The sequence below is a fragment of the Oryctolagus cuniculus genome, chromosome 2 (assembly GCF_051225735.1).
Source record: "Oryctolagus cuniculus isolate XC-2025 breed Fujian yellow rabbit chromosome 2, ASM5122573v1, whole genome shotgun sequence".
NCBI lineage: Eukaryota > Metazoa > Chordata > Mammalia > Lagomorpha > Leporidae > Oryctolagus > Oryctolagus cuniculus.
Genome location: NC_142868.1, coordinates 123,030,343 through 123,055,585, shown reverse-complemented (window position 1 = coordinate 123,055,585; position 25,243 = coordinate 123,030,343). Strand labels below are relative to the sequence as shown.

The following is a 25,243-nucleotide window of genomic DNA, read 5'->3' as shown; positions in this document are numbered from 1 at the left end:
CCTTCAGAGAAAGATACCTCCTTCTTTGATGGCCCGTTCTTTCTACTGGGATCTCACTCGCAGAGATCTTTCATTTAGGTTTGTTTGTTTGTTTGTTTGCCAGAGTGTCTTGGCTTTCCATGCCTAAAATACTCTCATGGGCTCTTCAGCCAGATCCAAATGCCTTAAGGGCTGATCCTGAGGCCAGAGTGCTATTTAGGACATCTGCCATTCTATGAGTCTGCTGTGTATCCCGCTTCCCATGTTGGATCATTCTCTCCCTTTTTGATTCTATCAGTTAGTATTAGCAGACACTAGTCTTATTTGTGTGATCCCTTTAACTCTTAGACCTCAGTATGATCAGCTGTGAGATGGCATTGGTACATGCAACCTTGATGGGATTGTATTGGTATTGGAATCCCCATATTTTCTAAAATTATTTGAAAAAAAGAGGTAGAGAGGTATGTGAGATCAATAGAGAAAAGTGTTTTCTAATTGGGAAATCCAAGAAGTGTGTATGTGTGTGTATGTGTGTGCTGATTAAAAAAAAAAAAATGATCCAGGAAGAGAGAAACATATTGACAATGCAACATGAAGAGTTAAGTGGTTTGGGACCAATATCCTTGCATAGGTGAGAGAGGCTGGCCCGGGCAGGAGCACACACAGCCTATCCCTGAACAGCAGAAGGGGAGGTGGAATATACAAGCACAGATGCAGGCAAGGGAGCAGAAGCAGGGGTAAGGGTTCACTAAAGTATTCTTTGCAATTAGAATTTTTTTTGGTGATGTAAGAAGAAAAGTCATCAGCTGACAGTGACAAAAGAAGTATTAACTGAGGAGATGGACTAGGGTATGAAGCAGTCACTTAGAGTACAAAATTGACACACTGGAAACTATAGAAGAATTTCTGGGCTGTACTAAGGCACTGGAGCCAGTCAGCGTGACTGTGCGCTTTGCTTCAGTTGAAGCGTGTGTAGGATACAGATAACAGTGATGAACCTGAGGTTACACGAGATCCTAACACACGTTACTCTGCTCATAGGATTCTGAAGATACCCAATGATCCATTCAACCAAAAAATGTCAATTGAATAACTCCTGTGTGCCTGATGCTGACCCAAACAACACTTTAAAGGACAAAGTCTTTCAGTTCATTAAGCACCAGAGATAGGAGTAGACGTTAAGTAGGTGAGAGGAGGAACCAGGCAAGGAAGAGCACCAGAGAATTTCTGCTTATTAAACTATTAATGAGATGACCAACAGATTTTCTGGATTTTTTTTTACAGTGGCCCAAAGAAGCACTTCTTTCTGTGTCAAAAACATTTTTCTCAAATGTTGACACTGGAAGTGACGATCTGAAAGAAAAGCTTTCCCTCATGTGCGTGAACGTCCATTTGAGCGTCTCCCAAATGGCGGAGCGCTACTACACAGAGCTCCGCAGGCGGTACTACACAACGCCCACCTCCTACCTGGAGCTCATCAACCTCTACCTGCTAATGCTGAATGAAAAAAGGAAGCAGTTAGTTTCAGTAAGTTCCGCGTTGCCCAAGGAAGTCTTTCCTATTTTTTTGACCGAACTCAAAACTCTTGAGAATGAGCTGTGTTCCCTCTTACCTCCCAGAGTCCCCGCCATCCTGCCACATGCCCTCGACAGTCTGCCGTGTGACCTTTTCCTTGACATAGTTTCCACCTGTCATACGTAGGCATCCTTGACTCAACAGAATGATTCGGGCATTGCAGCAGCGTCAAGGTGAAGTGGAGAATGAATCACCTCTGTGGTATTTGATGTGGAAGAAAAAGTTGTGCTCAGCCATAAAGATGAGCTCTTAGTGGTCTATCATGAAGGAGTGGTTTCCGCTAAGAGCCAGGACTTTTGTGTCCATGAAACTACGTGAATAGAGTGCTGTGCTTCTGGCCTCCTCACTTTGAGCACGTTCTATTAACTTCTTAGTAGACATGTGATGTAAAAATATCTACTTTACATATATATATATATATACACACACACACATACATACATATACATACATGTACCTCTTGGCTTGGTGTGGAATCTAGATAAGACACTGCTCATGAAGTCTTAGATTATGACCTCAGAAAATAATGGCTGCCATTTTCTTCATCATCAGGCTGTTAACATGGGCTAAATTGTTCAATATTCTAAATGTTGTAGCAAATGGAAACATTTACAATTCAGATATTTTAAATGTTTTTCAGATAATTTTTATATGGCAAATGCATGCCATGTAAAATAACTAGAAGTGTATTTTTTGAAACCTGCCAATTTGAACCAGGCACTGTGACTCGTCTTCAAAAACTGGTTCTTCTCAGGTGTCGCCAATACCACATACCACCCCTCTGGTTGCAGTCAAGAGTTTCTCACCAATGAGAAGTCAGATTCAGATCCAGAAACCAGAGCTGGGCCCCCAGGACCCTGTCTCCCTACAATTCTCAGCCCTACTAACCCACCTGGAGTGTAGAATGTCACAGAGCTGTGGCCGCCAGGGTTTCCTGTCTGAACTCGTCCCTCACTCATTCAACAGACTTCATGGAGAATAAAAAGAATATGATGCACCAATCACTCTCAGTGAGCCATAGTCCAGTGGCATCCCACTGCTGTGGCCAGGAACTGTGGATCCAGACACACTGTGGTGAATGTCATGGCCATTTCAGAATTCTATTACCTGGAGATTTTTCCACTTGTAATCCATTCACAACCTGAAAGATGTAAAATTCTAATACATGAATAATAGATACCAGCAAACTTCTGGCTCACAATGCTCATTTGTAATAGAAATTTTCATTGTCATTTAGGCACGGGATCGGGTGAAGAATGGCCTCACCAAGCTATTAGAAACAAACATGCTAGTGGATAAAATGAAATTAGATCTTTCAGCTTTAGAGCCTGTGCTGTTAACAAAATCACGAGATGTTGAAGCCCTGATGGAAAAATTGGCAGTGGATCAAGAAAATGCAGATCAGGTATGCTGCATAATTCTCATGCTGTGGGTGACAAGGTTTTGGTTAGCAATCTATCACATACATTCACTGATGTGATTGTATTACTTTATTATATATATATATATATATCATTAAAGTAATTATGTGATATATTTAACTATGCTCTTTTAGCCATTTAGCAATGGTTTTAAGATGTATACAATCTTCCTTTATTAAATCATCCAGGTTCTGTCCCCAAGAACAGCCCAGTGAGTGGGACAGAAAGAACGATGAGGGAAGTTCCACCTACAAATATAAAGTGGCTAATCCTCTCCCAGGAAGGAGCTCCTTGTTAGAATAATTTTGTCCCCATAATACTATCAACATGTCACAAGATCAGCAAAGAAGAGTACAAAATGCATTCTAACTAATTCCCTTTCATCACTGGTCTACTCCAAAGGGCAAATATTACTCATTATTACTGGTTTTGCTTTTAGATTTTGAAATTCAGATACAGATTGAGTATTCCCTGTCCAAAGTGCTTGGGACCAGATGTGTTTCAGATTTGGAAATTTTTTGAATTTTTGAATATTTGCATAGATATAAAATGAGGTATCTTGAGGTAGGACACAAGACTAAACATGAAATTCTGTACACACCTTATACACAAAGGCTGAAGGTAATTTTATACAATATTTTTAGCGTACTGACCTGTTTACTGGGATCTCTCACATGAGGAGGTCAGGGATGGAATTTTCCACTTGTGGTATCTTGTTGTCACTCCAGACTGGATTTCTGGATTAGGGATGCTTAACCTGTAAGGAGGCCACTCACGCAGTCACATTTCAATGGTTAGGTCCGTCACATTGTGCAGGAAGATGAAGCAACAGCAAAAGTGAAAGCTGAAGAAACCCAAGCGATAGCTGACGATGCTCAGAGAGATCTTGAAGAAGCACTACCCGCCCTGGACGCTGCCAATAAAGCCCTGGACTCCTTAGATAAAGCGGATATATCTGAAATCAGAGTTTTTACCAAGCCTCCAGACTTAGTCATGACTGTCATGGAAGCAATCTCCATTCTCCTGAATGCCAAGTGAGTGACTCGGAATCATGTGTGAGGGCACTGCAGAAACATTCATGCAAAATGGAATTAATCAGCTTATTTTGATGTGGGGAAAGATGTTAATTCATGCATAGCTTTTTCATAATACACATTTCAGGATGCCTAATGGAATTTGTTTACTGTTTTTCCCATTTATATGTTCATTCTCTTCTCCAATCACATTGACATGGTTAGTCACTCAATGAATTGACTCAGCAGGCATTTTTCTCAACATCTGTTTTGCCCTAGATGGTGGAAGCTGTAAAGATAAATTCTTTTGCCAGAAGATGCGCACAGTTTAGTGGGGATGCTGACATGAAACATAATGATTTTAAGGCCACATGAAAGTTGCATGGTGCTGAGAAAAGAAACCCTAAGTCCACTAGGAGAGCTGCAAGCAGTTTTATCAGGAGTTGATGCTTAGTTGCAGAGTGGGACTGTCCTCTCAAGGACTTTGATGCTGATGGAATGAGTTAGTTCTCAGCAGGTGGCCAGTAATCGCATCATGAAAGGTCTTGAATGCTGCACTGAGCAGTTCATACTTCATCTTGGAGATGTGTAGTTTTCAAGCTTTCTTTAGCAATTCAATCCTTTTTTCAGTTAAAAAAAATTGTTACAATGAACCTTTCTATGTAAAACTGACAAAGGGTCCAGAGCCCTACCACCAGGCCATCCTACTGCCCCTTAGGCTGGTGGCCTGGTAGGGTACAGGAGGCTCTGCAGAGTGCAGACGGAGAGAACTATTGAACTTTTTTTTAAGATTTCTTTTTTTGAAAGACCAACAGAGAGAAAGACAGAAAAAGAGATCTTCCATCTACTGGTTCACTCTCTCAACTAACTAGAACAGTGAGGGGTGGGCCAGGCTGAATCTGAGAGTCTAGAACTCCATCTGGGTCTCCCATGTGGGTGGCAGTGGCCCAATAGGCCATCCTACACTGTCTTTGCAGGTGCATTAGCAGGGGCCTGGATCTGAAACAGAATGGCCAAATTCAAACTGACATTCTGATATGGGATGCAGAAGTTGCAAGCAGCTAGCCCACTGTACCACAACACCAGGCTCTAATTATTTTTACTCAATTAGATTATCTTGGTTGGCAGACCAATTTGGCAAGAGTTCATTTGAGCAAGGTTGACCAAGAGACATAAAGAAGGTGATTTTGGGATTCTGGCAAGAGATTTTAAGGGTCAAAATTAGGGCAAAGAAGATAAAATGTGAGTGCTCAAGACACTTTTAAAAATAGAACTATTGGGACTGGCATGGTAATGTAGTGGGTTATGCTACCACCTGTGATGCCAGCATCCCATATGGGTGCCAACTGGAGTTCCAGCTGCTCTACTTCTGACCAGCTCCCTGCTAATACCCTGGAAAAAGCAGCATAAGATGATCCAAGTGTTTGGGCCCCTGCCAATCATGTGGGAAGTATGGAAGGAGCTCCTGGCTTCAGCCTGGCCTAGCACCAGCCATCTCAGGAGTGAACTAGCAGATGGAAGATTCATTCTCTCTCATTCTCTCTTTCTCTCTCCCTCCCTCTTACTCCGTCTCTCCAACCCTCCCTTCTCCCTGTATGTGTGTGTGTGGGGGGGGGGGGGGGATAGCCTTCTTTCTCTGTGACTCTGACTTTCAAATACATAAATCTTTAAATAAAAATAAAGCCATTTTTAATGTCCCATATTCCTAAAACTCTAGAATTTTATAATTCTGTCTGAGTTGTATGGAACCTCAGTCATCAAGTTACCTTTCTCTCCATGAATTAATTGTGGTACGTATAACTAACAGTTACTGGGATTACAGTATCAAGATTAAAACTACCCACCCAGTGGGATGTTATCGGAGTGTCCTCAGAAGGATGCATTTCTTTTGTTCTTACATTTCTCTACCTCAGTGTTGTTAACTTATCCTGTCTACCTTTCAGGCCTGATTGGCCAACAGCAAAGCAGCTCCTTGGTGATTCTAACTTCCTGAGAAGACTTTTAGAGTATGATAAAGAAAACATAAAGCCTCAGATATTGACAAAGCTTCAAAAGTATATTAATAATCCTGATTTTGTGCCAGAAAAGGTAGAGAAAGTATCCAAAGCATGCAAATCCATGTGCATGTGGGTAAGAGCGATGGATTTATACTCTCGGGTAGTCAAGGAAGTGGAACCAAAGAGGCAAAAACTCCGCGCTGCACAGGTATGCTATCTGTTTTACGATCACTTTCAAACATAAAGGACGTGACCATCAATCATTCAGTCTTTGTGTAGAGTGCCACTGAGACCCTGTGCCATACAGATAGTGGCAAAGCTCTGGAAATTTTTTTGTTTCAAACCTTAGCTAGCAAAGATTATTTTCAGAAGTTCCCTTCAAAATCAGCCTTATTCTAAAATTAAAGAAAAGAGAGTCCTTAGTATTGTTCTGGAAAATGAGAAATAGACCTGTGGGCATATTTTTCATTTTTTAATTTCATTAAACTGAACATATTTCATGCATTTAATCTATACAGATTTAGGAGCATAGTGATATTTTCCACCCTAGCCTCCCTCCTCCTAATTCTTTCTTTTAGTTCTTTTCTAATTCTTTCTTTTAATGTTTGTAATGACACACTTTAAGTTCGTTTTGTACTCATAAGATTAACCCTACACTAAATAAATAATTCAATAAATAGTAAGAAAAAAAACCCACTGTTCCTAAACAGAGACCAGGGCTATAAACAATCATCAAATCTCAAAATGTCAATTTCATTTATATATTTTACTTTTTTGGTGTTCTATTAGTTATCACAGATCAGGGAAAACATTTGTCTTTTTAAGACTGGATTATTTCACTAATTATAGTGGATTTCAATTGCATCCATTTTGTTGTGAAAGACATGATTTTATTCTTTTTTAATGGCTGATTATTCCACACTATATAAATACCACAATTTCATTATCCAGTCATCAGTTGATTGACATCTGGGCTAATTCCCTAACTTAGCTGTTGTGAATTGAGCTGAAATAAATGTGGGGGTACAGAGAACTCTTTCATATGCTTATTTCATTTCACTTGGGTAAATTCCCAGAAGTGGTATATCTATTTTCGGCTTTCTGCGGCATTTCCATATTGTCTTTCACAATGGTTGGCCAGATTACATTCCCACCAACAGTGGAATCTTTTTCCCCACATCCTCCCCAGAATTTGTTTTGATTTCTGTGTGAGAGCCATTGGAACTGGAGTGAAGTGAAACCTCACTGTGGTTTTGACTCGCATTTCTCTGATAGCTGGTGATCCTGAGCATTTTTTCATGTGTCTGCTGCCCATTTGGATTTTCCTCTTTTGAAAAATTTCTACTCAAGTCCTTTGCCCATTTCTTTTTTTTTTAATATTTATTTATTCATTTGAAAGGCAGAGAGTAAGAGGCAGAGGCAAAGAGACAGAAGTCTTCCATCCATTGGTTCAATCCCCAAATGGCCACAATGGCTGGAGCTGGGCCAGTCTAATGCCTGAAGTTTCTTCTGGGTCTCCCATGTGGGTACAGGGGCCCAAGGACTTGGGCCATCTTGGACTGCTTTCCCAGGCCATAGCAGAGAGCTGGATCTGAGGTGGAGCAGCAGGGACTTGAACAAATGCTCATATGGGATGCTGACACTGCAGGTGGCAGCTTTCTCCACTATGCCACAGCACTGACCCCTTTGCCCTTGAGCTCTTTATAGATCCTGGATATTAATCCTTATCAGTTGCGCAGTTTGTAAACATTTTCTCCCATTCTGTCAATAGCCTCTTCACTTTATTGAGTGGGTTTTTTTTTCTTTTTTGCAGTGCAGAGTCTGATCAGCTTGGTGTAATCCCATTTGACAAGTTTGGCTTTGAATGCCTGTGCTTCTGGAGTCTTCTCCAAGAAGTCTTTGTCTATCTCAGTGTCTTGCAGAGGTGCCCTAATGTTCTCCTCTAGTAATTTGATGGTATCAGATTGTAGATCTAGATCCTTGATCCATTTTCCTTTTTGAGTTGATTTTTGAGTAAGGAGTAAGGTAGGGGTCTTGTTTCATACTACTGCACATGGAGATCCAATTTTCTGAGCACCATTGTTGAAGAGACTGTCCTCGCTCCAGGGATTCATTTTAGCTCCTTTGTCAAAGATTAGTTGGCTGTAGCTGCATGAATTGATATCAGCTATTTCTGTTCTATTCCATTGGTGTACATGTCTATTTTTGTGCTAGTATCAGACTGTTTTGATTACAACTGCCCTGTAGTATGTCTTGAAATCTTGCATTGTGATGCCTCTGGCTTGTTTTTGTTTTTTGTTTTGTTTTGTTTTGTTTTGTTTTGTTTGCTTAAGGTTGCTTTAGCTGTATGGGATCTCTTGTGTTTCCATATGAATTTTAGCATTGTGTTTTCTAGATCTGAGAAGAATGTTGTTAATATTTTGATTGGGATTACTTTGAACCGGTAAATTGCTTTCAGTGGTATGGACATTTTGATTATATTAATTCTTCCCATCCACAAACATGGAAGATTTTTCCCTTTTTTGTGTCTTCTAATTCATTAATGTTTTGTAATTTTCATCACAGAGATCTTTCACATATCTATCTTTCAAAGATCTTGTACATTCTTTTGTAGCTATTGTGAATTATACTGATCTTAGCAGTTCTTTCTCAGCCATAACATTGTCTGTGTATACAATAGCTATTAATTTTATATCCTGCAACTTTACCCAACTCTTATGAGTTCCAATAGTTTCTTAGTGGAATGTTTTGTTTCCACTATATATAGAATGAGGTCACCTGCAAACAGTAATACTTTTGCTTCCTCATTTCCAACCTATATCCCTTTGAATTTTTTTTTCTTGCCTAATGCCTCTGGGTAAAACTTTCAGGACAATATTAAGTAGCAGTGGTTAAAGTGGGCATCCTTGTCTGGTTCTGGTTCTTAGTGGAATCCTTCCAAATTTTCTACATTCAATAAGATTCTGGCTGTGGATTTGTCATCTATTGCCTTGATTGTGTTGAGAAATGTTCCTTCTATACTCAATTTGCTAAGGTTTTTATCTTGCAAAGTTGCACTTTATCAAATGCTTTCTCTGTATCTATTGAGATAATCACATGATTTTTATTCTTAAAGTTGTTAATGTGATGTATAACATTTATTGATTTGCATGTGTTCAACCAACCCTGCAAACCAGGGATCAATCCCGCTTGGTCCCAGTGAATAATCTTTCTGATGTGTTATTGGATTCTATTAGCTGGTATTTTGTCGAGGACTTTTGCATCTATATTCATCAGAGAAATTGCTCTGTAGTTCTCTCTCTTTGGTGTCTTTTTCTGGTTTTAGATTAAGGTAATACTGGCCTCATAGAAGGAATTTGGAAGGATTCCCTCTCTTAATTGTTTTGAATAGCTTGAGAATTTAAAGTTGTTCTGTAAAAGTCTGATGGAATTCAGCAGTGAAGCTATCAGCCTGTGGTATTTTTTATGTGATTTCTGGCTCTAGCATCTGATGTTTGTTTCTGCATGTTAAATACCTCCCATATCTGAAGGTGTTATGTCAACTCTTAGAATGAACTTATCCCATAATTAGATATGAGGTCCGTAGTTTTCCCAACAAGAACAAAGACTGATGATTTAGTGGGTCAGGTTACCAAAAAAAAATGGAACAAAACAGAAACAAAAACATGACTATAGAACACGGATCAGAAATTTTTTTCCATATTACTCCAAACAGTAAATATTTTCAGCATTGCAAACTGGTCTCTGTTGCAAGTACTCAACTCTACAGTGGCAGTACAAAAACAACCATCGCCAACACAAAAATGAATAAGCATAGCTATGTTTTCTATGAACACTGCAAACCAAATATCATGCAATTATCATATCATGCAATTATCATTTGTCACAAAATACTGTTCTTTTGATTTTTTCCAGTGATTGTTAAAACAATTCTTGGCTCATATTCTATCCAAAAGCAGGCAGCAGGCTAAATTTGGCCTCCAAACCAAAGTTTATAGACCTGTTATACAAAGAACTAATTAGCAATAATTAGCTTCTCTTGCATAAATATTTAATCTGTTTTATTTAAAATTTATAACATTATAGCAAGTAATTCATATCAAATGCTTGGTGTATATATATTCTTATGATTTATTTTGTTGGACTTTATTTTAATTTTTCTTATATTTTACCCTGTTTTAACTTTGTATGCCAAAGTCTTTTGGACACTGAAAAGGGAACATAAATCATGATTTTTTTTAATATCTATTATAAGTGGGCAAATTCAGATTTCTTTTTGGCATTCTCTTAAATATTTGCTTGATTTTATTAGGCTGAACTTGATGTTACAATGGCTACCCTAAGAGAAAAACAAGCATTACTAAAACAAGTAGAAGATCAAATACAGGCCTTACAAGATGAATATGACAAAAGTGTGAATGAAAAAGAAAGTCTGGGTAAGTAACTCAAAAAATTTACATTGAGTGGCCAGCATTATAGTGTAGCAGGTGAAGTCCTCGGGTGCAATGGCGTCATCAGTGCCAGTTTGAGTCCTGGCTGTTCCCCTTCTGATCCAGCTCCCTGCTAATGTGCCTAGGAAAGCAACAAAAGATGGCACAAATGCTTGGGCCCCTGCACCCACATGGAAGACCTGATTAAAGCTACTGGCTTCAGTCGGGCCTAGCCCTAGCCATTGCAGCCATCTGGGGAATGTGAACCAGCAGATAGAAGATTCATTCATTCTCTCTCTCTCTCTCTCTCTCTCTCTCTCTCTCCCCTCCCTCCCTTCCTCCCTCCCTCCCTCCCTAACTCCCTAACTCTGCCTTTCAAAGAAATAAATATTTTTTAAATATTTACATTGATAGTAAAAATACCTGACTTGCAAAAATAGAAAAAAAATTCAGGCAATCAAATCTCAGCTTTTATCCAACATGTTGGACATATTTCCATTGGAATTACTCCATTAGCCTTCTGGTTTCAAGCGAGACGAACTGCACAGATTTTGTATATTCAGTATCTCTAAACAAAGGTTATTGGAGCATAGTGCATTGTAACACAAGGCAGTGCATAAATTTGATCTAAGAAATAAATATCACAGGGGCTCAGAGAGTACTATCTTCAACCAGAGTAATGGAGTATCAGAAACATTTCTTGGTGCTGGCATTGTAGCACAACACAACAGTGGCACAAGTCACTGCTTGCAATACTGGCAATCCACATGGATGATGGTTTGAGTCCTGGCTGCTCCCCTTCTGATCCAGCTCCCTACTAATGTGCCTAGGAAAGCAGCAAAAGATGGCACAAATGCTTGGGCCCCTGCACCCACATGGGAGACCTGATTGAAGTGTCTGGCTTCAGTCAGGCCTAGCCCCAGCCATTGCAGCCATCTGGGGAATGTGAACCAGCAGATAGAAGATTCATATTGTCTCCCTCTCCCTCCTTCCCTCTCCCTCCCTCCCTCCCTTTCAAATAAATACATAATCTTTAAATATTTACATTGATAATAGAAATACCTGATTTTCAAAAGTAGAAAAAATTTTCAGGCAATCAAATCTCAGCTTTTATCCAACATATTGGACATATTTCCATTGGAATTACCCCATTTTAGCCTTCTAGTTTCAAGCGAGATGAACTACACAGATTATTCATATTCAGTATATCTGAACAAAGGTCATTGGAGCATGGTACATTGTAACACAAGGCAGTGCATGAATTTGATCTGAGAAATAAATACCGCAGGGGTGAAGAGTGCTGTCTTCAACCAGAGTAAGGGACTATCAGAAACATTTCTTGGGGATGGCATTGTGGCACAGCACATTAAGTCACTGCTTGCAATACCCGCATCCCACGTGGATGCTGGTTTGAGTCCTGGCTGCACCACGTCTGATCCAGTTCCCTGCTAATGTGCCTGGGAAAGCTGTGGAAGATGACGCAAGTGTTGAGCTCTTGCATCCACGTGGGAGATTCAGATGCAGTGTCAGGCTCCTGGCTTCCGCCTGGCCTGGCCCCTGCCACTGTAGCCATCTGGGAAGTGAACCAGCAGATGCAAGATCTCTGTCTGTGTCTGTCTCACCATCTCTCTGTATGTCTGTCTTTCAAATACATAAATAAATCTTTAAGAAACAAATAGTTCTTGGCATGGAAGAGGCAAACTTAGAGTGGTTCTGAAATGGAAAGTGATTTATGTGAGATTTCATAGAAATGTATTGACATACTAGCTAAATAATGCTAATTCTGTAAACAGAAGCATGTAGGTAAAACTCTAAGATTTTAGACAAAATATTTAATAACATAACTTGATGTTCTGAAAATTTCCTAGCAAAAAATATGTCCCTGACGAAAGCACGCCTAGTACGTGCTGCGAAGCTGACGGCTGCATTAGGGGACGAGCAGGTTCGATGGGAAGAAAGCATCCAGAAATTCCAAGAGGAGATATCAAATATCATTGGCAACGTGTTCATAGCAGCAGCTTGTGTGGCCTATTATGGGGCCTTCACAGCACAGTATAGGCAAATGGTAAGTAAACCTGTTTTCTATAAAGATTGGTAAGAACTAGCTGAAACTACAGGGTTGTTTGTTTGTTTGTTTGTTTGTTTTTATGTTTTCTGAATTCAGATGAAGGGCCTCTCCACTATGGAAGCTCTCCACAGTGGAGATTTATTCAGACATTCCACAGCTCTCTTCCTCTCCCTTTGGCCTAGACTTTCCTTAGCACATTCCTCCCTTTCACCTGCCTAAGAAAGCTGTCATTAACTTATTCACACAGCACAGGGACCTTGGAGGAGGAAAGAGGACAGGGAGCCCCCCCCCTTCTGGCCATGGTGACATGTACAGTCACCAGGAAGAAATGTTCTGTACAGGGGCACCGGATTCTGTCCTGGTTGCCCCTCTTCCAGTCCAGCTCTCTGCTGTGGCCCGGGAGTGCAGTGGAGGATGGCCCAAGTGCTTGGGCCCTGCACCTGCACGGGAGACCAGGAGGAAGCACCTGGCTCCTGGCTTCCGATCGGCACAGTACGCCGGCCGTAGCAGCCATTGGGGGGGGTGAACCAACAGAAGGAAGACCTTTCTCTCTGTCTCTCTGTCTCTCTCTCTCACACTGTTTGACTCTGCCTGTCAAAAAAAAAAAAAAAAAAAGGTTCTGTACATACAAGACGGGCACTGAGAGATGGGCAATTGGAAGGAGCCAGAGACGAGGTGAATCAGTTCCTGCAGTTTTAGTCTTTAAAGAGATGAAATTTCTCATTTGTAAGAGAATAAATGTTCCATCTACCTTCATTTTCCATAGACCTAAATTACTTGGAAGGATGTATTTTCTATCCAATTTTAAGAAATACCTTCCTAAAAATGTTATGCCCTTGTCCCGGAGTTATAAGACGTGGTATAGAGAATCCTTCAGGCTCTCCAAGAGCTCAGGGGTTATCTAATACCATGTTTCTCACTGGGGCTAATGGTGCCTTTGGGGGCCAGCAGTTCTCTATGTGACTACACTACTCCCTGATGGAGATAATGATGCTGACACTGATTTATCCCCATGCTGATTGCTGGTTGTACCCACAGTGATTGTAATAAGCTTGAACTTCTCTATCTGCCTCCACATTGTCTGGACCACTGTGACATTCCAAAATCGCAGTTAATGAGTCATTCTACCTCCTGGGTCTCCTGATTTTTCAGTCCACTTCTTATGCCTGTGCTCTGATGCCAGGATGTCCACGTGGACTGATAGGGCTTAGCTCTTCTCTGCCTATCACATTGCGTGCGTGCCTTGTACACTGAGTGTTCCTATACCAGTAAGGTTTCCTCCTCCCACAGCTTATAGAATGCTGGATCCAGTACTGTCAGTCTCTGCAGATCCCAATCGATCCTTCCTTCAGTCTTATTAACATCCTTGGAGATCCCTATGAAATACGGCAGTGGAACACTGATGGACTGCCCCGTGACTTGATATCAACAGAAAATGGCATTTTGGTTACACAAGGGAGACGGTGGCCTTTGATGATTGATCCTCAAGATCAGGTGTGTTACGAATGCTGGAGGCGAAGATTGGTCAGTGAGCTCTGCTTAATAGTGAGCTATTAAAAATTATGAAAGTGTACTTTAACATGGGGATTTAGAGTTACAGGAGAGTTTAGAAGTCTGCTTGTCTAAGTCTCTCATGGGTATAGAAAGAAAGAAGGGGAGAGTGCAGTTGCTCTCCTCATACTTGGTTATGATTGTATTATTTGGGGAGTTGACTGTTAGCTTTTTGCTATGGGGGCAGAAATGTACTTAAGTTCATTGCTTGGGTAGTCCTTGTTCTGCGAGGTCTGAAGAGTCAGAGTGAAGTCAGTATAAAAAGGAATTTAGAGAAAGATCTCCCTGGAATTTACAGAATCCCATTATCTGGCTGTCTAAGTTCATGGGTTACAATTATTCAGAAAATGCCTTGGAAAAAAAACCCATTCTGCAAACAAGGGAGACAAACGTGGATACCCTAAATATCGGGTGTTTCCCTAGATGATGCTTTTATGCATTTATTCCAAATTTGAACAAAGGGGAGATTCCCAAAAACTGATATCTTTATTGGGGCAGAGGTATTTTATTTCATTTTTTGTTTGTTTTACTTTTCAACTTTTAGATTGAATGACATTTCTAAACTTTATTCTGTGGCTTCAACATTCTACCCATTCATGAGATTCTAAAGCAAATGTTCTGCTCTGTGCTTTCTCACACAGGCAAACCGCTGGATAAGGAACAAGGAAAGCAAGAGTGGTTTAAAGATCATTAAGCTTACAGATAGCAATTTCTTACGAACACTTGAAAATTCCATCCGGCTAGGTTTACCTGTCTTACTGGAAGAGGTTTGTTTTCACTTTGTTTTCTCTTGTGAGTCCCCAACTTTGAGGTCTTTTCTGGAAATCTTACCCAGGCTTTATCTGCATCTTGCTAAAGACAGCAGTCAGCCCCGTTTTTACAATAGTCAAACCAAATTTTTGACATTTTTTTGACATTGTTTTAATGGTGAGAAAGATTATCTCTTTTTTTTTTTTTTTTTTTTTTTTACTCTGCTGATTCTCAGGACTTACTGTGGCCCTTAATGGTCAGCTGAAAATTTAAAGCAGACGTACTGCCAGGGACTGCTGTCCACATAACCACCACCTACACCAGTGATGGGATGTTTTTGCAGTCCTCACAGTCTCTGTACATAGTTTTTGTTTTGGTTTGAGGATTTTTTTGTGTAGTTGTTTTAACAACTCTTCCAAAAAGTAAAAACTATTCTTTCTTTAAGAGTTTTAGAAAAACAGGCTGCAAGGGACTAGTTTGGGCCTGCAGGCTACAGTGTGCCAACCCCTGACGTGGAACAACCATGAACAGGAACAGATCCTCATTTGTCAGGAGCCTGTTGAAGGGACCCCTGCAGTCGCTCACTACACCCCACCTCTCTTCTATTAGCTTCTGTCTCGTGGAGATGAAGAGTGTGTCAGTCATCTAAACAGATGTCTTGCAGGGCCGCTGTCGGTCATAGCAGTTAAGATGCCCCCAGCCCTTATCAGATTCCAGCTCCACTTCCAGTCCAGCTTTCTGGTAATATACACCCTGGCCAGCCCTGACATTTAAGGAGTGAATCGGTGGAATGGAAGATTCTCTTCCTTTCTCTCTCTCTCTCTCTCTCTCTCTTTCACACATGCGCGCTCTCTCTCTCTCAAATAATAAATAGATGTCTTTCTTATTTCCTTAGACTGTCCTGTTAGAGGGAGTGTTGGAACATTAATAAATATAAGCTCACTTAAAATAGCTCATTCAAAGTAAATGTTGAAGCTTAAGGAATTTTGAGAAGCTGATGCATTCAAATTGCTTGCTTTTTGCTTTTTCATTTTTAAGCTCAAAGAAACCTTGGATCCAGCTCTAGAGCCTATTCTTTTGAAACAAACTTTCATCAGTGGTGGACGAGTTCTTATTCGCCTTGGAGATTCAGACATTGATTATGACAAAAACTTTAAGTTCTACATGACAACCAAAATGCCAAATCCGCACTATCTGCCTGAGGTAGGAGCTGATGGTCTGGAATTGTAAGCCTAAGTGGGTATTTAGAGTGTGAAGAGTCTCCAGCCTTTGGGGGCTTCCCACGTGGAGGAAACAGCTCTCCCCCATTCTCCTTCCTCCCCTTATAAGCCCACCCTTCTTCTACCATCTTCCAGGCCCTGCCTCATGGCACTGTGCACCTCTCCAGCCCTCTCACCGTCTCCCTGCTGGTCCACAGCTGTTCCTCATAAACACAGGTCACCACTGCTCTTAGCAACCACTCGTCTCCCTCGTTTTCCCCAGATATTGTGGCTGATAAATGAATCAGAGCTTAAGTGAGAGACAAGTGCCCTCCTTCTGCTTGGGGAGTAGCAGAGTCCAGTGCTGAAGTGTGAAACTACCCAATGCACATCTCCCAAATATAGAGATTGCCTGCTTGAAAAGTCTGGTGACAGGACAACCTTAGAGAATCATGGTCCTAATAGCTGGTGTCTGTATTTGGAGTTTGGGGGAAGCAGGGGACATCTCGTCTCCTTCCCTGTGCTCTTAAACTCTTTGTGGGGAGCCACGTGAGCCCCATCCATTTCCACACACATGTTCCAAAGCAGTGGAGACTTGAAGAACTTCTACCCTAGAGCTCAAAGTCCAAGGTAAGTTGCAACATAAATGAAGACAGCTGGTACTCAGCCCTCCACCCCTGCGCCCCTGGACACTGCCCCAGATACAGACAGCTCTGTGTGCTCAGTGGGGTCCTCCCAGGGAGGGAACTTTCCGTGAGAATTTTACACCTCCACCACCGCCTGCCAAAACCCCTTGAGTGTGCATTCCCAGTAGTGTCCTTTTTGCCTTAGTTTTTGAATTTCCCATGGCTATATGTCTTCACTAGATGTGTTCAGGTTGAATGAACTGGACGTATTTCTCAATAAGAAGGAGAAATGTCATTAAAAGCCTGAGTCAGTCCTTCCTTGTCAGCCTGGAGGAGCTCCATTGCACAGCCACTAACAGGGCTCATATCCCAAGTCCCATTTCCGAGTTTAACAAGGGGATCCATGTGCTACCTTGAAATCTTCAAGTTTACATGCATTGAATTTTTGAGCGGGGACCCTGCACACCAGACCCAACCCCAGATCTGTGACCATACCTTAGTCTGCCTCCAGGATCCTCAAGTCAGTCAACTCCAGAGAGAAGACAAAGCCTACTTCAAGGGATTGGAACATATGTAAAGTGCATTGCATTCAAGTACTCATTATGTTCGTTGATATTTTTACCACTGACTTATTCAAGTGAGTCAGAATATTATGATTCTATAGTAGCAATTTTTCATAAGTTACAATGAGATAAAAATATGTAAAGCTCTATTAGTAACCGAGCTCTTTTTTTAACAAAGATATATATTGCACAAGTCACTAAAACTTCATCACTAAGTGATTTCATCACCTCATTTAGTCCTCACAGCTACCCAATGAGTTGTTACTATTATTATACCAATTTTTAAATATCAGGAACTTTAGCTCAGCCCAGATGAATGGTATGCTCAACATCATTCATCCACGATTGAATAGGCTGGAATTTGAACCCAAGATGTTGGTTCTAGAGCACTGCTTCTGACACTTGCTGGCTCACCTTTCCTTAAAATAACATAGGACTCCAACACTGAGGCGTGGCAAACATTGTTACACTAGTGGAGAAGATTCCATTAGGATGTTAGAAGCCTCCTTGTGCTTGGAATATGTGTGTGGGTATGGATGTGTGCACAGTTAGAACTGAGGTATTGAGTGGTAGTGGCTATGTTCTAAAAAAGAAAGTACCTACTTTATTGTCTGTATTTAAGCATCTTTATGTACCCTGTGCTTCTCTTCCAGGTGTGCATTAAAGTCACCATAATCAACTTCACTGTAACCAAGTCAGGTCTGGAGGATCAGTTGTTAAGGTGAGAAGGGAAGAAGGGAGGCGTGTAGAGGCTGTGAGTTTCTTAGTATTTTGTGCTTTTTTTAAGATACATTTATTATTTGAAAGGCAGAATGTCAGAGAGAAATCTCCTGTCCGCTGGTATACTCCCCAAATGACCAGGAGAGCCAGGGCTGGGCCAGGCTAAAGCCAGGAGCCAGGAACTCCTCATCTCCCACCTAGGTGACAGAAACCCAAGCACTTGGCAGGTCACCCGCTGCCTTCTCAGGCACACTAGCAGGAAGCAGCCAGGACTGGAACCAGCACTTGGAAATGAGATGCCTGTGTCGCAAGGGGCAGCTTTGCCCACCCCTCCTGTTATTTTCTTCAGAAATATTGATGAAGAAAAAATTTTAGTATGTGAGAGCACACAAACGAACCCTCAGTCAAAAAGACAGATAAGAATCAATGGCCACATTGTGTTTCCACATCCATAGCTTGCTGGCTGCCACTGCTCTGGCCTGCAGTTTTCTCAAGGGTATCAAGGACGCACCCTTAATTCCTAGCCACCATGTGGGCCTGGCTGGCAGCCCAGCCCTGCCTCGTGCCCTTGAGTAGGATTTCCAGGCTTGGGAAAGGTAAGTCAGTCATTCTGTTGTGCCTAGAAATTCATTGCTGCATACCTGTGGGGGTGGGGTGGGGGGACCGCTACTCTGAACCTACTTTTGTCCTGTTTCTCTGCTGTCTAGGTGTTTTCTTAGTATATTTAGTATACTTTAGTCCATTTTCTGTTGCTACAACAAAAGGCCTGAGCTGAGTGCTTGATACGGAAAAGAGGTTTATTTAGCTCACAGTTTGGATGCTGAACAAGGAGAGGTGGCCCCTCCATCTGGCCTCTGGCGAGGGCCCCCTTGGCTGTGTCACAACATAGGAGACAGCTTGAGGGCAGGGATGCGTGCAGAAGAGATTGGGGCGGGGGGGGGGGGGGGGAGACAGGCCAGGCTTGCTCCCTGGTAACAACTGACTCTCCTGGGAACTAACCAGGGGCCCATGAGAACTTCATTAATCCCTTCTGAAGGCAGTGTCTCCAGTGACAGAATCACCTGCAGTCACCCCCCCACCGTGCACGCGTGTACACACACACACACACACACACACACTTAGAGGTTCCACACTTCCCAGCATTGCCACCCTGAGGACCAAGCTTCTAGCTCATAAACACACTCAAACTGTAACCAAACCACAGCAAGCCTATACAAGGGTTCTTTAAAAGGGGTTTATGGAAAACTGGAATTAAAATGTAATTTTGTTTTAGTACAAAAAATTTTAAACTTATGCATTATGTTTTCATAATAGGTATTTTCCATGAGCTTTTTTGAAGGCTCGTCAACTATAATGATTTCACAAAGCTCATAGAAAAATGCTTATTATGAAATTAAAAACTATTCATGAGTCTCAAATTTTTTAAACCAAAATGAATTTATTTTCTCATTCCATTTTTCCACAACCTTTAGAATCATCCTCATGTTACATATATATGTATGTGACTTTTTTTTAATAGAGTGGACAGTGAGAGAGAGACAGAGAGAAAGGTCTTCCTTTGCCGTTGGTTCACCCTCCAATGGCCGCTGCGGCTGGGGCACTGCAGCCGGCGCACTGCGGCCGGTACACCGCGCTGATCCAAAGCTAGGAGCCAGGTGCTTCTGGTCTCCCATGCGGGTACAGGGCCCAGGGACTTGGGCCATCCTCCACTGCACTCCTGGGCCACAGCAGATAGCTGGCCTGGAAGAGGGGCAACCTGGACAGAATCCAGCGCCCCGACCAGGACTAGAACCTGGTGTGCCAGCGCCGCGGGTGGAGGATTAGCCTATTGAGCTGTGGCGCCGGCCATGTATGTGATTTTTTTTTTAACATACCCCCGTTTTGTTTTTTATAAAGCAGGAGTTGTATGGGATTACATTAGTCCCAAAAGTCCAGCAGGGGTACAGGAACGATGATCTGTCTTTAGAGATACTCCCTGCTGACATGTGGCGACGAGGTACTCTGTTCTGGCATGGGGTGATGTCTCAAGCTGCTGTCTCCTGGATGGGGAGCCAAATATATCCCTGTAGTAGCATTTGGTTGACCGCCTGGTTGGTAAGGGCCTTGGTTCATTCCATTATCACCTCCTATAAACACTCAGAATTTGGAAGGCCAGTGTGTGGATGGAGATCACTAAGCGTTCAGTGGTGTGGAAGGAGTTCCGGGGTGTGTTTTGTGACTGACAGAAATCCAGGATCCCAAACCAGCCCAGAGATCCCTGAAGGGAGAGCAGAGTCACTAGGGGAGCCTGGTCCAAGTCTTGGCACAAATATTAGGCTGCTACAAAACACACCACACGCCAGAGTAAGGGAAAGCATTTATTGGGGTAACCAGACAGACCAGAGGGAAGGGGCAAAGAAGGAAAAGAGGGAGAAGGGAAATGTGAGAGAGAGATATCAAGAGACAGAGAGATCGAGAGAGACAGAGACAAAGAGCATATATGGTATTTAATAGCCATGAGTATTATTGTAACATCTTAAAGGTTTTGCCTCTTGAACCTCTTGATTAATTCTGATGATTAATATAAACAACTGGTAATCCTATTTTTGAGAAATGGGGATTTAATCACATGTAAAGCATGCTGAAGGCAAGTATCTTTTGGGTTTGTTTTTTTTCCCCAGAAACTTTTTGACATCTATTTTTTTTGAAGTAGACAAATATTAAAGACTTCAAAAAGTTCCTAGGAAAATAGAATTAAAGATAAGTTTATCTTGGAACATAAAGATTTTGAAATCAATGTATATTTTCTTCGTAGGGTGTACTTTTCATGAGCTTTTAAGGAAAAATCTATGCACCGATATAAATGAACCTTTTAATTCCACTTTTCTATGAACATCTTGAAGGATTCTTATATAATATATATTTTAACCTACATACACACAGAGACATGAATAACCAAATGTGTATGTATATTCATTAAACCTAAAGGAAAATAGAATTAAGGTCCATGTTAAAAAAAAAATCTTTATGTTCAAGTTAAGATCATTCTGACTTACCCTTTTTATCATTAATGAGCTTAAGTCTCTCTTTTTTTTAAAAGATTTATTTGTTTGTTTGAAAGGCAGAGATAAAAAGAGGGAGAGGTCTCCCATCTACTGGTTCAGTCCCCAAATGGCCACAATGGCTGGAGCTGGGCCAATCAGAAACCAGCAACCAAGAGCTGCTTCTGGATCTCCCATGTGGAGGCAGGGGCCCAAGGACCTGGGCAATCTTCTGCTTTCCCAGGCCATAGCAGAGAGTTGGGTCAGAAGTGGAGCATCCGGGACTCGAACCAATGCCCATATGGGATCCAGCACTGCAGGTAGCGGTTTTACCCGCTTCACCATAGTCACAGCCCCTTAAGTCTCACTTTCTGTGTTTCTTTTAGTAATTAGTCTGCCAGCTACTAACTTGCTTAACTTCTACGACTTTAACTTCTTTCCCAACTAAAGGGTATTTTGCCTCATTTTATGGACATATTCCAAGGACATGGCTGAACATTTTGCAGACTCGTTTATTCCTATGTATAGTTGAGCTTGGCCGTGTCACTAAACCGACAGCCTGGGACATGGAGACGTAGCCTGATGAGAACAAGGAAGTGCTGAGGCTGTTACGGGGGTGCAGAATCTTCCTGCTGTTTCTGCCAGCTGATGGCACTGACAAAGGAGGCGGAGCCTGCAGCCAGTGTGGGTGCAGCTGGGTCTGCTGGGTCTGGCAGGCGTCACTGGCAGGTTTGCCCTCCGCCCTGGTGAGCCCCTGGGCAGGCAGCACATCCTCACTGCACTGCTGCTCATCGCAGCTTTCTGCAGGATCCTCACAATCTGAATGCCGAAGCATCTCCTGTCCCTGCCTCCCAGAGACTGACAACCACGGGTCTTCAGTCCTGGGGTGGGACAAGGCCCCATGTCAACTTCAGGGAATTCTTTCAAGCCACCCTGGGAGCCTGCCTCCTTCAGCCTTCCTTTCTCCTTCCAGATTCTCTACCTTGGCCTCACAGTCCCCCCAGGCTGTCCTTTCTGGTTCTCTACTTGTCTGACTCACGTTTCTCTCAAGCAGTTTCCTAAGCTCATTTTTATTTTCAAAATTCTTCCAACTCCTCTTTTCTGAAAATATTCTCTAACCAATTGGATTTGAGGGGCTGATTTTTTTTATAGAAAGTAACTTTTAAGGTGTCTGAACTCAGCATGCACGTAACAGTCAGCTGCATGTGAGTCAGTACACGGTACTGTATGCATCACAGTGCATGCCCTGGAGCCAGCAACCCCCGGTGCACACCCAGTTCAGCTCCTCCTAGCCACGTGACCTCAGGAAGTAACCCACTAGGTTCCCTTTGTTCCTCTGCATGCTGCCACAATGCCCACCCTGTGGGAGTCTTCACAGTATTAAAATAAATAATCCACGTAAAACTCTTAGGGTACTGGCAGAGTGATGCCTAGTACAGATGAGCTCCCACAGAAGGCCGCGAGCAAATTACAAAAGGAAAATGAAGGAAGATGTAAGTTCATATGCTTAGACAAGGACAGAGCTTTTCTAAAGGCAGTCAGGAGGCACTGACGCTGTGACATAGCAGGTTTAAGCCTCAGCCTGCAACACCAGCATCCTATTTGGGCACCTGTTCAAGTCATGGCTGCTCCACTTCAACCCAGCTCCCTAGTGTGCCTGTGAAAGCAGTGGAAGATGGCCCTAGTCCTTAGGCCCATGTGCCTACATGGAAGACCAGGAAGAAGCTCCTATCTCCTGGTTCCTGGCCTCAGATCAGCTCAGCTCTGGCCATTGCAGCCATTTGGGGAGTGAACCAATGGATGGAAGACCTTTCTCCTTCCCTCCCTCCCTCCCTCCTTCCCTCTCTCTCTCTCTCTCTCTCTCACTTTGTCTTTCAAATAAATAAATCATTTTTTTTAATCTTTTATTTAATGAATATAAATTTCCAAAGTACGACTCATGTGTTACAATGGCTTCCCCCCCATACCGTCCCTCCCACCCACAACCCTCCCCTTTCCCACTCCCTCTCCCCTTCCATTCACATCAAGATTCATTTTCGATTATCTTAATATACAGAAGATCAGCTTAGTATACCTTAAGTAAGTATTTCAACAGTTTGCTCCCACACAGAAACATAAAGTGAAAAATAATAGATGATTTTTTTTAAATGATGATGAAATCAGATCAGACCTATTGTCATGTTTAATCCCAGTGAGAGTCAAGTTGGGAATTGATAATTTCTTTCTTTCTTTTTTTTTTTTTTTTTTTACAGAAGATCAGTTTAGTGTACATTAAGTAAAGATTTCAGTCGTTTGCACCCCCATAGAAGCACAAAGTGAAATATACTGTTTGAGTACTCGTTATAGCATTAAGCCTCAGTGTACAGCACGTTAAGGACAGAGATCCTACATGAGGAGTAAGTGCACAGTGACTCCTGTTGTTGACTTTACCAATTGACACTCCTGTTTATGGCATCAGTAATCTCCCTATGCACCAGTTATGAGTTTCCAAGGCTATGGAAGCCCCTTGAGTTCTCCGACTCTTATCTTGTTTAGACACGGTCATAGTCAAAGTGGAGGTTCTCTCCTCCCTTCAGAGAAAGGCACCTCCCTCTTTGAAGACCTGTTCTTTCCACTGGGATCTCACTCACAGAGATCTTTTTGCCAGAGTGTCTTGGCTTTCCATGCCTGAAATACTCTCATGGGCTTTTCAGCCAGATCCGAGTGCCTTTAGGGCTGATTCTGAGGCCAGAGTGCTATTTAGGACATCCGCCATTCTATGAGTCTGCTGAGTATCTCACTTCCCATGTTGGATCACTCTCCCCTTTATTTATTCTATCGGTTGGTGTTAGCAGATACTAGACTTGTTTATGTGCTCCCTTTGACTCTTAGTCCTTTCATTATGATCAATTGTGAACTGAAATTGATCACTTGCAGTAGTGAGATGGCATTGGCACATGCCACCTTGATGGGATTGAATTGGAATCCCCTGGTATGTTTCCAACTCTACCAATTGGGGCAAGTCAGCCCGAGCATGCCCCAAATTATACATCTCTTCCCTCTCTTATTCCCACTCTTATGTTTAACAGGGATCACATTTCAGTTAATTTTCAACACTTAAGAATAACTGTGTGATAATTACAGAATTAAACCAGTCATATTAAGTAGAACAGACAAAAAAAAAATACTATGAGGGATAATGTATTAAGTTGTCCATTAGCAGTCAGGGCTATGCTGATCAAGTCACCATTTCTCATAGTGTCCATTTCACTTCAGGAGGTTTCCTTTTTGGTGTTCAGTCAGTTGTCACCGATCAGGGAGAACATATGGTATTTGTCCCTTTGGGACTGGCTTACTTCACTCAGCATGATGTGTTCCAGATTCCTCCATTTTGTTGCAAATGACTGGATTTCGTTGTTTCTTACTGCGGTATAGTACTCTAAAGAATACATATCCCATAATTTCTTTATCCAGTCTACCATTGATGGGCATTTAGGTTGGTTCCAGGTCTTGGCTATTGTGAATTGTGCTGCAATAAACATTAGGGTGCAGACCGCTTTTTTGTTTATCAATTTAAACTCCTTTGGGTAAATTCCAAGGAGTGGGATGGCTGGGTCGAACGGTAGGGTTATATTCAGGTTTCTGAGGAATCTCCAGACTGATTTCCATAGTGGCTTGACCAGTTTGCATTCCCACCAACAGTGGGTTAGTGTCCCTTTTTCCCCACATCCTCGCCAGCATCTGTTGTTGGTAGATTTCTGTATGTGAGCCATTCTAACCGGGGTGAGGTGAAACCTCATTGTGGTTTTGATTTGCATTTCCCTGATTGCTAGTGACCTTGAACATTTTTTCATGTGCCTGTTGGCCATTTGGATTTCCTCTTTTGAAAAATGTCTATTGAAGTCCTTGGCCCATCTCTTAAGTGGGTTGTTGGTTTTGTTTTTGTGGAGTTTCTTGATCTCTTTGTAGATTCTGGTTATTAACCCTTTATCTGTTGCATAGTTCGCAAATATTTTTTCCCATTCTGTCGGTTGTCTCTTCACTCTCCTGACTGTTTCTTTTGCAGTACAGAAACTTCTCAATTTGATGCAATCCCAATAGTTGATTTTGGCTTTGACTGTCTGTGCCTCCCGGGTCTTTTCCAGAAATTCTTTGCCTGTGCCAATATCTTGAAGGGTTTCTCCAATGTTCTCTAATAACTTAATGGTGTCAGGACGTAGATTTAGGTCTTTAATCCACGTTGAGTGGATTTTTGTGTAAGGTGTAAGGTAGGGGTCTTGCTTCATGCTTCTGCACGTGGAAATCCAGTTTTCCCAGCACCATTTATTGAATAGACTGTCCTTGCTCCAGGA

At 42.0% G+C, this 25,243-nt stretch overlaps 1 protein-coding gene across 1 annotated transcript in view; it reads left to right on the top strand.

The window, feature by feature from the left end:
• DNAH6 (dynein axonemal heavy chain 6) overlaps positions 1 to 25,243 on the top strand; it is a 315,572-nt gene that overhangs the window by 218,049 nt on the left and 72,280 nt on the right. Inside the window, exons 49-58 of the mRNA XM_008254187.5 lie at positions 1,264 to 1,506; positions 2,792 to 2,959; positions 3,774 to 4,009; positions 5,932 to 6,193; positions 10,298 to 10,421; positions 12,284 to 12,480; positions 13,774 to 13,977; positions 14,676 to 14,801; positions 15,823 to 15,987; positions 17,826 to 17,893. Of these exons, the coding sequence (XP_008252409.3) occupies positions 1,264 to 1,506; positions 2,792 to 2,959; positions 3,774 to 4,009; positions 5,932 to 6,193; positions 10,298 to 10,421; positions 12,284 to 12,480; positions 13,774 to 13,977; positions 14,676 to 14,801; positions 15,823 to 15,987; positions 17,826 to 17,893 (1,793 nt within the window). The remainder of the gene's footprint in view (positions 1 to 1,263; positions 1,507 to 2,791; positions 2,960 to 3,773; positions 4,010 to 5,931; positions 6,194 to 10,297; positions 10,422 to 12,283; positions 12,481 to 13,773; positions 13,978 to 14,675; positions 14,802 to 15,822; positions 15,988 to 17,825; positions 17,894 to 25,243) is intronic.